We start from the raw sequence: 13,676 nt of genomic DNA, 5'->3' as shown, positions 1-13,676 counted from the left end.
AAAGAGGGCATATGCACGCCTTTCCCAGCACCCCTCCCAATCCCTTACTCCATGAAATCTAATTAAAGAGTGAAATGAATTTTAGCGATGGTCCTAGAGGCTGGGAGAAGTCCAAGGCTGGGGAGGAAAGCGTTTGGGAGGAGGCACAGGGAGACCTGCTCTTCCACACTGGAGGAGCAGCATGCAACTCCTTTCTCATTTTTAAAAAGAGCCGCAGCTTCCAGGCTGAGGGGCTGCAAGGGAGTGATAAACCCGCCATTCGATGATGTTATTACTTTAATGGATGCAGGACTGGTTGAGCACTTCATTTCCACCAGGGCTTCTTAGTTTGCAGCTTCTTCTCTTTACACAGCATCTAGTTTTCCTCAGACCCTCCTTCTGTTATTAATGAATGCTGTCCCCATTTCCTATGACACTTGGGTGAAGGAAGAGGAAGCATCATTTGAGAAAATACATCTGTGTCTGGCATGAGTTGAGTCCATTGCAATTAGGAAACCCCCCCACTTCCAACCTTAAACACTTTGTATTTATATTAAGTGTAAGAGAGCACACAGGGCAGATACCCTGGGAGGTGGAAGCTGATTTAGGCAAAAGAGCTGCAGGGTAGCATCTGCTGGGGTCCTTTCTTTAGGTCTCCAGGAACTGCCTTACCTCCCCCTCCCTTTCTCCATCACCTTCCTCAGCATCCAGGCAGCAGCAGCTCAGCCTCCCTCTTCCTTGCCCAGCACAACCCTCTCCCTCTACTCTGAACAACCCTGCCCTTGTCTCTGTGGTCTCCTGGTCCTGATCCCTGCATTCAAACATTTTCTACAAGTTGGCTACAGGTCTGACTTCATCTTCTATGAGTCCCCCCAAGAGCAAAACTGCCCTCACATAGCATTCGGTCAGGTCTGGACTTGTCCGTGGGACAAACAGAAGGCAGTGCAGGAAGTCTGTGGGCTCGACTGGGGATAGAAGGAAGGGTTAGTTACACACAGCACACAAGCTGGCGTGTTTCAGAGCTGAGAAGAGCCACAGTGAGAAGAGAGAGTGGCTAGGTCTTGTCCTCTGTCCTGCTAGAATGTGCCCAGCCAGCTGTGTGCACACGGAAAGTCAAAAGCTGTGATCTCACGCAGGATGGAGTAGTTGGCACAGGGCAGCGGGCATGTGACTCTGAGCTCTGGGCAGAGCCAGCTGTGGCATCTGCAGTAGCGTCCACCTCCGCTGCCAGCCTTGCAGCTGCAGCAGCAGAAATCTCCACATCCTTGGACTGGATACCAGCTCACCCACTGGGGCCAGTGGGGCCTCCCTTCTTGCCAGCCAGCTGAGGCAGCAAGAGCCCCGGGCTTGCTAAATACCTGTGAAGACTTATAGGAAAGAAAAATCATGAAAGACCCAGAAGCATTGGTCCCTCTTGGGCCAGGGAGAGTCCAGTGACCTCTGGTTTTACCCAGGGTGATGTGGCTTGGAGTACAGTGCTTACTTGCAATCAAATTATGAGAACTAATATTTACTGAGCACTCACTCCGGGCCAGGAGCTTCCCTGCATGTGACTAAAGGTGACTTACAAAGACAGAAACAGATACCATTCTCATCTGTGTTTGACAGGCAAGGTAAGAGGAAGACTAAGGTTTCAACCCAGTTTGAACCCAGGGCACACATGCGGTCTGAGAAAGCAGGTTGGGGAGGGGGACAGCAAGAGAGAGCTGTCAATCCATTGGCAATAAATCTCTAGCCTTCAGATCATCTTCACACCCCGCCCCCAAAGTGCTGAGGAATCTTATAAGACCAAAAAAGAGAAGAATTCATCACATAATCATTGTGTAAATAACATCATTAAACGTTAGTGTTTAAATGAGAAAAAGAAGTCACTGCTAATCCAACCATCCCGAATCACCCATTGACCCTCCCTTGCCTGGCTTGCCTGGGTGCTCCTGTTTCACACAGTGAAGTAAAATTCTCTACTCTCTTTCCACTGGTTTTGTAACAGGGTGCTTTAAGCACAATTTCACAAGGTTATTTTTTAATTGCTGTACCACACTCGTTCCTTCGAGTTCGTGGTACTGAAACTGACTCAGCCAAGGCTCTTATTTTGGACTCTTAGATGATGTCTGGCTTGTCACCACTTAAAAAGCAACAAAAGCAAACCCTCTGCTCCTCTTTTTATTCTTTTTCTGGGTTTCTTTACAGGCTGGGGAGGGCCATTCAACCCATGCGTTCTGGGGGATTGGATAACCTTTGGCCTACAGTCAAGGTTGGCTGGACAGTTAGCGGTACAGGAGCTGGAAGGACTTAATAGATGCTGCTCGTTGCTGAGGACTTGGAGGGGACAAAGGCATGGATGGAATAACCCTCACACCACTGCCAATATGCTAGAAAGGGCGGACACACCAGTCCCAGGGGGAGCATCCACCCTACAGAGGCCACACTGAACATGGTAATGACGCCCTGAGCTCAAAGTGCCAGGGTTCCCTAAATCAGCAGGACTCAGGTACATGATCCAAATGTTCTTTGTAACCAGAGGGACTGACATTGTCCACTTGCCAAGGGTTGTTTGGGACAGTGAAGTTGTGAACCTGTTTGGGACAGGTTGTTGTGAAGTGAGTGGACAATGCAGAAGACAGTGGTGCTTCTGGGTGGTCAGTGGGGACTTCTCTTTCTACAGCACTTTCCTAGCCTTGGATTGGGGTCCTTCAGACTATAGGACCATGAACGGGGCCCTAGTCTCAGCTGGGGTCAATCTCATGGAAAACCTCAAGATCCTGTATATGTCTGGATCAGATGGGATCTTGATGAAGACAGTCCATCTCTCCCAATCTCACACTCAGATCTGGGCAGGCAAAGTGGATCAAACTGAGTCAAAGTGCTCAAATCTTACTTTTAATCTGTTTGTTTTCATTTTTATTTTTTATGTATTTTTTTTTCCTTTTCTTTTTTTCGGAGCTGGGGACCGAACCCAGGGCCTTGCGCTCGCTAGGCAAGCGCTCTACCGCTGAGCTAAATCCCCAACCCTATTTTTTATGTTGTATGAATATTTTACTGCATGTATGTCTGTGTACCAGGTGCATCCAGTGCCTATAGAGACCAGAAGAGGGGGAACTCTGGGACTAGAGTTACAGACAGTTGTTAGCCACCATGTGGGTGCTAAGAATTGAATCCTGGGCTGGAGAAATAGCTCAGTGGTTAAGAGCACCGACTGCTCTTCTAGAGGTCCTGAGTTCAAATCCCGGCAACCACATGGTGGCTCACAACCATCTGTAATAAGATTTGATGCCCTCTTCTGGTGTGTCTGAAGACAGCTACAGTGTACTTATATATAATAATAAAAAAATAAATTTAAAAAAAAGAACTGACTCCTATGAAAAAGCAGCAAGTGCTCTTAACCTCTGAGCCCTCTCTCCAGTCCAACAATGTTCACTTTTTAGACACCTCCTTTGCAGATACTGATCCTATACCTGTATGACCCTGAGTGTGAAAGACACTTAAACTCTGTGTCTTAGGCACCTCACTTGTCACAGCCCTGACCTGGCCTGGCCCTAAAATCACAGCAAGGTTCTGGCTTGTGCATTGCTGCCCTTACCAAGACCCTGCTTGCTGTGTTGGGTTCTGAATAGCTCATTAAACCTGGCTTCCCAACATCGGCAGGCTAAAAACAAACAAACAAACAACAGTGGCCACATCTACAACAGTAAGATAAAGGGCAAAGATGACCTTCTCATGACCAGCTGGGAAACGAAAGCCCGTGGACTTCAAGCGGCAGCCCAGGCATGTTGACAAAAGGACAGAGCAACCCAAACCATGAGTTCAGTATGGACTGGCACTTGTGCTCTTCATCCCACTGAGGGAATTAGCATCGAGCAGCTGTGCGTATTCACACTGCTCGGTTCGTAGTGCACAATATTATCAGATGTCCTCCTACACAGAGTGGCAGTATTGGCCTGCTGGGTGATTCACCAGGATCTGACACAAGCTGCCAGAAAAAGGGAGCCATCCAGACTCGGGTGAGAAGAGAAACCAGAACACATGGTAGAAGGGGAAAAGCAGGCCAGACAGCCTTTCAGACTGGAGCAAGAAAAAGCTTTAACAGAGCAAGACATTACCTCCCTTTGTCGGAAGTGCTTCAGGTCCACGGACCTGTATAGTTCAGTGTTTAGACCAATGCAAGCAGTCATTCAACCCTCGACAGCTGAGAAAGGAGCCGCCCGTGAAAAACAAGGAGGGAGTCAGTGAACTCATGTTTGAATAATAGATATCCTGCTAAGCACAGAGAAAGCCAGGGCTGGCCAAGGCTCCCCTAGCTCAGATTCCTCACAGTTCACAGACAGCATGGCTACTTTAGGGCAAGACCTTTGAATCTTCCCATTGTCTTAGGCAGTAGCTCCTGTGCAAACCACGTGCTCCTAAATCCAACGTTGTGAGGGAGACATTAGGGTTGTCTTTAACTCATCTCCCTTGATTCCTATTTTTTAATACATTTTACGCTGGGATGTTTTATTCATACAGGAGAAATGAGACTTCATTTTAACAATGGGTACTCCAAAAACTTCACGCTAATGGATTTCAGGATTAAAAATATTTGGAAGCCCCTCATCTAGTAGGAAGATGAAACCTCTTAGCCTGGTGTTCAAAAATGGTTTTACCCATTCAAACACCTCTCTGGCTGGGTCACCAGCCGCCTAGTGCTTAGACCACCTAGTGCAGTAAAGGGACCTGTCTGTTCCGTACCTATCTTCTGCAACAACAGCAATCCTTCTTCTTGTTCTTATGTTATATGTATGCGTGTCTGCCTGTGTGTATGTACGTGTTCTGTATGTGCCTGCAGAGTGAGAAGAGGGCTTCAGATCCCCTGGAACAAGAGTTATGGATGGTTGTGAGTTATCACCTGGGTGTTGTGAGTCAACCCTGGGTCTTCTGCAAGCGTTCTTAGGTATCTAAGCCCCTATGTCCTTGTTCTAACTCTTGGCTAATGCAACACCAACAGATGAGGTCACACTGACAAATATATTGAGCTCCCACTTTACTTATAGGAGTACCACTCCTGTCATAGGACACTCCTTCATGGATGAGCTGCCCAGGGGTAACTACCATTGATGCTCAATGAACGTTGCTTGCTAGTGTCTGCTCAGGCAGCCCAGGTATAAGAAATTGCATCGATAAACATAACAACTCCTGCCTCTTCCATTGGCAGCTGCCCCACTTCTGATAGACTAGAACCAAACTTAATCGTTAAATTAACACTACTTATGTACCACCACTACCACTCACTAACGTTGCTGCTAGGACTTTGGCAATGCCAAGAAAGCAAGGTTCTAGCTAGTGTGGTATCCAGAAAACAATCTCTGCGCCTGTAACTTACTATCAGCTGCAAATCAAAATTGCTTGGGGTGTAGGTGTCCCTCGGTCTGCAGATCTTACATTGCATAATGGTTTCAGGCAGAGAACAGAGTCATTCCTCCCCTTACTACGGTTTCCCTCAAGGAACCTGGAAGCAAGTTGCATTTTCCAAAGATGGCAGCCGCCACCTCTCTTTCAGCTTGAGGCTCTTTGCGATGTCTTCCAGAGATAATGTTTGCCAGAGGTGAGGATGCAACTTCTGAGGCTGGTTATAAAAATGCCATAACTCCTGCAAAGGCCTCCACGGGACTCACTGTCTGCGTCATCTAATGCTGTTTGCACCAGAGGAGCTGTGTGGGTCCACCATCTTCATTAGTGGACCGTCAGGTTCCTCTCCATAAACTGGAGTAACACTGATCTCTATCTCCTGAGGACTGAACAGCTAATCCATGCAAGCCTGTAGTATCATGTCTAGCGTATAGTGGCTACGTGCATTTAGTAATTGTTATCAGTACTTGGCATGTGGGAGGCGACCAGTTCATATCTGTTACTGTTCAGTCAAAATTCACAGTGTATTGGAAAAGAGTATGGTGATCCAATGTGTAGGCAGTGGCCTAGGAGACTGTTCATGTCCAGTTAAGTCGGTGTCTCTGGTCTCAAGTGCCACAGGTGCCCGTTGCCTTATACAAACCACCAGAGGACCTCGTCCATCCTGAACCCATTCTAATCTCCTCTGCATTTCCCTCCCAATTCTATTTTGCCTGAGTATTTGCTTCACGGTTCTCTCCTTTTGGAAGGTTCCCCTCCACCCCTGATGGTCTACTTTCTACTGATACTCATGGTCCTTCCGCCCATGCACTGCTTTGGAAGCCTCTCCTAACCTCAGGAGTAGATGAAGTATCTGTTAGTTATTTTTCTCATGCTATAATCTGAGAAGAAACTTAAGGGAGGAAGGGCTTATTTTGGCTCACAGGATATAGGCCATTTTGGGGGGCACGGGCTGGTGGGCATGATAGCAGGAGCATGGAGTAGCTGGCCACCCTGCTTCTACATTCTGGGAGCAAGGAGCAAGCTGGAAGTGGGGCCATACTACCAAGACCAGCGCCCCAGCAACTCGTTTCTTCTAGCCAGACTCCACTTCTTAGAAGTTCTGTAGCCTTTCCCAAACAGCCTTCAGCTGGGGACCACAGATTCAAGTGCAGAGTCTCAGGGAGACACTGCCCATCCAAACCTCAGTGGTGCCTCAGTCTCTCCTACAGTAGCAGTAGTTCATCATAGAGAAGCCATGGCTCACGTCTTCACCGTCCCTGTTATCTCGGCACATCTGAAAGACAGGGTTTCCAGACTGTCTCTAGCACTGCTCCCCTAGTACTTAGCAATGCATGGTAACTAGTGGTCACTCAACAAGCGTTTGAGTAAATGACTGCAAGTGAACATTTTACTATGTTTAAAGAAAACGATTCCAGTATCGTCACCATGGTAGTTCTGTGTTTAAATATTTTTGTTCTTGTTTTCGAGAAATCCCCAAACTGATTTCCACAATGGCTACATCAATTTGCACCCTTGCCGATCTCACCAGTAGTGAATAACCTCCTCCCTCACTTCAGCATTTGTGGATGATGGCCATTCTGACCATCAAAGCAGTTTTAATTTGCACTTTCCTAATGGCTTGGGGATTTTGAACACGGTTATAGTTATTGGCCATTTGTATGTCTTTGTATGGAAATAATCTATTCGTCTCATTTGTCCATTTGTCAACTGGCAGTTTTATTCCTGGGTAGTTAATTTCCGGTGTTCTTTGTAAATTCTGGATATTAGCCCCTTGTCTGAAGTATAGCTGGTGTGGATTTTCTCCCATCCTGCCGGTTGTCTGTTAACTCTGCCGACGGCTTCCTTTGCTCAACAGAACGTTTTTGTTTCCACGTCGTCCTATCTGTTGATGTTGGGGTTAGTTATTATGTTGTTGATCTTCTATTTAACAAGCACATGGCTACCCTGATATCTTGAAGGGTGTCTCCTGTGTTTTCTTCTAAGGGCTTCCGTGTTTTGGGATTTTAATTGAAATATAAGAATCTGATTTCATTCTTCTGCAGGTGGAAATCCAATTTTGTTAGCAACATTTGTTGGATAGGCTATCTTTTTTCCCAAAGTAGTTTTTGCCTCCTCTGTCAAAAATTAAGTTAACATAGCTGTGCCATTTTATGTACAGGCTCTCTATTCTATGCCATTGTATATGCCAAATCTCCATGCTATGACCAGCTTGTCTTTGCCACTATAGCTTTATGATGTAATTTGAGCTCAGGTACTGCAATACCTCCAGCAATGCTTTTACTCCTTGGGATTGCTTTCACTATCTGTGATCGTTTGTGGATACGTATGAATTCTTATACTGTGTTTTCGAAACCCCAGAGATATGACATGGGAATTTCGATAAGCATGGCATTAATTCTGTAAATTAATTTTGGTAGTATAGACATTTTCACAATATTAATTGTGCCTATCCAGGAGCATAGAATATTTTCCCATCACCTTGTATCTTCTGGGATTTTCTTTTTCAATATCTTTCCTTTTTTTTTTTTTTTTTTTTGCAGTCCAGGTCCTTCATTTCCTTTGTATACATTAGGCCATGAGTCCGTATGGAGTGGGGTCCAGCAGCTCAGGCTCCTTTCCGTTAGTCCTCACAAAGAGGGCTTCTCTGGGTGGCGCAGGCTGGCGCTTCAGCTGAACCCAGGTGCCCTTCTCTTTGGCTTCCTTTTTCTTCTGATCGTTCTCCTTCACCCGCTTCAGGAAGCTGTCTCTGTTCTTGATATGCTCAATCCGCACATTGATCCTCTTGGCCAGAATCTTGCCTTTAACTTGCTTGTTTACAATGATGCCCACGGCATGCTGGGTGACATTGTAGACTCTTCCAGTTTTGCCATGATAACACTTATGGGGCATTCCTTTTTGAACAGTGCCCATTCCCTTGATGTCTACAATATCACCCTTCTTGTAGATTCGCATGTATGTGGCCAAAGGAACGACTCCATGTTTCCTAAAAGGTCTAGAGAACATATACCGAGTACCCCTCCTCTTTCCTTTTGTGTTCATCATTTTGGCGAGTTACTGGAAGATGGCTGCCCCGGCGGAATATCTTTACTTTTTGTTGTTGAGGGCTTCCTTTAGTTAGATAAGTTACTATTTATTTAATTTAGGGGAGTTATTCTGAATGGAATATTTTTTATTAATTTCTCTCTCAAAGAGTAGAGTGTTACTACAAAAAAGATACTGAGTTGTTGTTGCTATAATTATTACTATTGGTTTTTGTATTTTGCCTAATTTATCGCCATCACTTTTCAGGTAGTAGGTAACATGTTGTTAAAAGACTTGCATCAAAACAGAAGCAAACACAGTCTTGGCACGGAGTAGCATGAGCTTTGCTGTTTTGGAGATGTCTAGAGTGCTTTAGCAGAGGAAGGGGGGTAGAGGAGAATGCTGCTCTCTTGGTTTCTCACTGTCCTATCTGGTAAGGGAGGACAGGGTTGGGAGAAGGCCATGTTGCCTGAGTGGTCCCCAAGTTCATATCTGGGGCCTTTACTTGCCCTCTGGACAGTTGCTGTCTGACACCTAAAGGTTTGAAGCGGAAATGAACCTTGATGGCTGGCTCTGAATATTGACTGAAACCCTGGGGGGATGGACCCCAAAGCTGTCCCTGGCTCAGATGGGAAAGGAACACCTCTCTGCTCCAATGATCTGACCCCAGGTGTCTGCACTGAGTGGCTTTCTAAGAACCCAGACAGCTCTATCAAGCCTGTTTTCTGGTTTGGGGCTAAGGCTCTCTGTGTGAAACAAGGAACTGTTTGTAGTATTTTTTTTTTCCTGAAATGTGTTTAGCACAGCATTCGGTGACATTTCTTTCCAAGGAAAGCATGTGGCACTTCATCTGTGAGAATACCCGGAGTCTCCATCGTGAAGGATCCACCAGAGCAAAGCAAACACACTTGCTGACACCCCGCAGAAGCTCTGCGGATCTGTGTGGCCAGAACCTACTGGAGTGCTGCAGGTCGGGACCTGTGCATTCCAGTCCGATGCTTGTTCAATTATCAAAATCCCAAGACGCTGACACAGAGGCAATGACCATGAACAGCGGGTTTCCTCCCAGACAGGGAAAGTCCTTTTCTAGACAAGCCAGCACATGCCGGTCAGGGAACGCTTAGGTTAAGTTTTGTCTGCCTCTGCCCATGGGTACTATGGAGGCAGTGTGTCCGCCTACAACTCCATCTATCCGTTCTAAACCCTCCTGCCTCTCTTTTCTAACTGGGTGTACGCCGCTGACAATCTCACCCAATACAGTCTCTTGCAGACAATTAGACGCAAAGTCGAGTTTCAGTACAACAAGGAGAGATGTCGCATGTTCCAAAGGACCAGGGCTGCTGTTTTACTGCACAGGGTCACACTTCACCCTGGCTATCCCGACACATTTTGGGTGTTTCCTATTGTCGTTCAGCTCTCCTGGCACAAGCACTCTACCACTGAGCTAAATCCCCAACCCTGTAAAGTCTCAAATGTTAGATTCCTGGCTGCATCTCGTCTTAGCCTACACTCCCTCCTTCAAGGATCAGAACTTGGGAGCTGACTGACATTTCTGCAGGCTAAAACAGTAGTGTCTGACTTCCTCTGGTAGCTAACAACATGCTTTCATGCATTTCATAAACATTCACCCTAGCAGTCTCCTGAAAGGTGAGCGGCTAACCTCTGAATTGGATTGCAAGTGGGCGTTAGAATCAGGTCATCTGCAAGAGCAATACAGACTCTAAACCTCTGAGCCAGCGCCCCAGTCCCAGCATTGACCTGTTTTACAAGTGAGAGAGACCAGGGTCAGAGAGGTCATTAACTGGCCAGTGGCCCCTCAATGAAGCAAGGGCCCTGTGATTTATTCAATTTGGGCTATAAAAAGAATTATCCCTGTGGTTGGGTTTCCAGTCTCCCTGTCTTTCCTTATTTTTAAGATCCCAAGGAAACAGATGTATATGTGTGAACCAGAGCCATTGGTGGCTATGTGACATCTGCCTCCAGTCCCCAGTCACTGACACCCATTGGTGATGCCTACAGCCAGGGAGTTGAGAAAGGCACCGCTGCTCAGCTGCTCCCCATGGGAGCAGAAGGGAGGGCACCGAGAAGTGCCTTCGAGCCCTTCCTGCTGTTCCAGGGCACATAGACATCTACTAGAGAATGGGAGGTACCACAAGTCTGTGTGTCTGACTCGTCCAACAGTCTCTCCTTCCAGACCCTTCCTCCACCCTTTTGTCAAAAGCCTGCTGGTGGCTGCCTCCCTCTGAATCTCAATCAGAGCTGCAAGAAGAGGCCGTGGAATACCTGGGAACACCAGTGTGAACCAGAAACAGCAGCCGCTTGATTCAGATCTCCTCCCAGTTGTGTGAATAGTTCTTCCCCAGTACTGTACACCACCCTTGACAGGTAACCCATGAGGCACACCCTATTCTCTATCTCTGTGGACTTCATGGTAGTGCATGTGGAAACAGCTAGATGCAGCTGTACTGAAGCTGCACCTTATACTAGGTACACTGGGAACCAGAATTTGTGTGTGTGGGGGGGATGCAGCGCTCAATGAAACTGGGTAATTCCATTCTTCTTCTGCACATTCGAGCCCTTTCATAGTCATATCGTGAAAGGGTCTTGCTTGGGAAACTCTCAAAGCTGCACTGAGAGCAACATTTAAAAAGAGGATTGTATCTTGCCGAGTGTCATCAGTACCTAGACTCTGTTTGGGCCAGTGGGAATAAAGCAATAGGAAACTCTCCTATAGAGAGCTTTTATTAATAGAAAAGTAATTTACTCTTGGAGTCCCAAGATAAATGTTGAACAAACATTTCAAATAAATAAATAAATAAAAGATCAGGCTAGGCATGATGTCACACACCTTTGGTCCCAGCTGGGCATGATGTCACACACCTTTGGTCCCAGCCGGGCATGATGTCACACACCTTTGGTCCCAGCACTCAGGAGGCAGAGGCAGATGCATCTCTGTGAGTTCAAGGTCAGCCTGGTCTACCTAGCAAGTCCTAGCCAGCCAGGGCTGCATAGGTAAGAATGCCTTTTAAAACAAACAAACAAACGAACAAACAAACCCTTTCCTGACTGTTTGATCTAGCCCCGGACAAGGGGGCAAACCAGAGCACCTGCCCCCAGACTCACCCAGCCCATCAGTTGCTATTGGATGACAAAAGGACCGAAGATGGACGCTTAGCTAGGGTTTGTTAATGTTTGGAATCACAGGAACCACTGAATCTCCTCCAGAAAGAAGACGTCAGCTGGAATCCAGGAACCTCCTGCATGAGGGACTTTCCACAATAGTGTCGCTGTGGTAAAAAGATCTGATTGAAGAAGCAGCCGCTGCCCCATCGCCCACCCAGGCGGCTGAAATCGTCTCCTTATGCCAGTCAGCTTCCCTCATGTCTTACGTAAGCCCAGCTCAGCCACCTTTCTGGTGGAAACCCAGGAGCAACAAGCCAGAGTGAAGGAGCAGAGGATGTTTGAAGGTGCTGCCTCAGGCCTCCTCTTGGGGTGGCCAGATTCCATCAAACATGAGAGAGCAAACACTGGCACCCACACACCCACCAGTCACCCAGTGAGTGGAACTCAGGCCCTCACAGGTTGGCATGTGGATGCTGATTTGTTGGGTGCTCAATTAAATAGGGCTCGGGTGAAGCTGAGAGTCTGCATTGCAAGTAAGTGTCCATGCGAACAGACTGGGTCTTCAAGCTTCGTGTGTGCCCTGTCATTCATCAGAAGGAGGAACACAGTGTCTACAGTGATAGGACTAGAAAGAGGAGGGACTAAGGGAAGGAGAGATGGAGGGAGGGAGGGAGGGAGGGAGGGAGGGAGGGAGGAAGGGAGGGAGGGAGGGGGCAGGCATGATGAACCACACCTATGATCCCAGTACTGAGAAGACAGAGGTATGAAGATTACAAATTTGAGGCCAGCCTGAGCTACAGAGTGAGAATCTGTCACTTGAGAAAAGCAAAAACCCAAACGACAACAAAAACAGGGCCAGGAGATGTAGCTCAGTGGTGGCAGTGTAAATACAAGCTGCTGGTTTGCGTGTTTGATTCCCAGCACTGAAAGAAAAAGGTCTGAAAATCAGTTTCCATTCGGGCCTTTATGGCCTCTCTTGACAAGGAAGAAGATGAGGGTAGTTGGATGTTGTGATTTGAATGTGGAATGTCCCCCACTAACTCATATGTTTGAACACTTGGTCCCTGGCTGGTGGCACTGTTTTGGGAGCATGAGGGGCCTTGGGCATGTGGAGCCCAGATGGGTAGATGGTAGTGCGCTTGGTGGTTTGTAGCCTGGCTCTGTTTCTTGATCTTGCTCTGCTCTGGAGCTGTATGAGCCAGCAGCCTCACATTCCTACAGCAGAGAGCCTCTGCCTCACCATGTCTTTTCTCTCATGGTGGATGTTCTTTCCAAATATGGGCCATGGCTAACCCTTCCTCCATTACCAAGTGTGCTGGCACACTCCTATAAACTCAGCACTACAGAGGTAGAAGCAGCAGGATCTAAGTTCAGAGTCATCTTTGACTACAGCTAGAGCCACATAAGACCCTGCCTCAAAACCAAAATAAACACTAGAAGTGAGGAAGATTCTGAGTCCCAAACCCCCCTTCGAGGGCATGATCTCAGTGACCTGTATACCCCTCATGAAGCTCTGCCTCCTGAAGGCTCTCCTGCCTCCCCAAACTGCCACTCCATTAGTCAAGACTTTGGGTCCACATTAGGGTCTTTGGGGACATTGAAGATCCACACTGTAGCAAGGAGCAGCTCCCTGGGAACACAAGTGTCCTTCGCTTACCTTTGTATTCTCTGCCTAGTTCAGCGTTGGCATTGGAGGTCTCCGCAGCAGCTTACTGACAAAATGAACCAACCAATTATGACATTCCATTATTTCTTCTTCTTCCTCCTCTTCCTCTTCCTCTTCTTCTTCTTCTTCTCCTCCTCCTCCTCCCCCTCTTCCCCTCTCTTCTCCTCCTCTTCTCTGCAGTAGAACAAACACAGCATAGATTTTCCATCTAAAACACTTCAAATGGATAATTCAGTGGTGGTAAGCACGTTTAGCCATCACTGTATTTGTCTCCAGGATTTTTTTCATTGTTCCCAACTGGCATTATTCCCACCAAACAATAACATCCTGTTCCCTACTGCTCCTGCCCCTGGTGATCAGTATTCCATTTCTGTCTCCGTGAATCTGACTCTTCTGATACATCAAACAAGCCGGATTATACACTACCTGCCCTTTCATCACTGGCACAGTTCAATTAGCTTGTCTTCAAGGTTCATCCACAGTACCATGGCGGAGGTATATG

General features: G+C 47.1%; 1 protein-coding gene across 1 annotated transcript; it reads right to left on the bottom strand.

Moving 5' to 3' along the window:
- Nucleotides 1–7,917: 7,917 nt before the first annotated feature.
- LOC134485939 (large ribosomal subunit protein eL21-like) lies at nucleotides 7,918–8,456 on the bottom strand. The gene has a single exon (XM_063282909.1). It carries the CDS (start codon nucleotides 8,404–8,406, stop codon nucleotides 7,933–7,935), a length of 474 nt encoding a protein of 157 aa, XP_063138979.1. The 5' UTR covers nucleotides 8,407–8,456; the 3' UTR covers nucleotides 7,918–7,932.
- Nucleotides 8,457–13,676: the final 5,220 nt, after the last annotated feature.

The sequence above is a fragment of the Rattus norvegicus genome, chromosome 2 (genome assembly GCF_036323735.1).
Source record: "Rattus norvegicus strain BN/NHsdMcwi chromosome 2, GRCr8, whole genome shotgun sequence".
In the NCBI taxonomy this organism is placed as follows: Eukaryota; Metazoa; Chordata; class Mammalia; order Rodentia; family Muridae; genus Rattus; species Rattus norvegicus.
This window is presented reverse-complemented; position numbering and strand designations above follow the sequence as displayed.

What these genes read in the sequence shown, in the direction of transcription:
- LOC134485939 (XM_063282909.1), bottom strand. Translation starts at nt 8,406, where the DNA reads ATGATGAACACAAAAGGAAAGAGGAGGGGTACTCGGTATATGTTCTCT.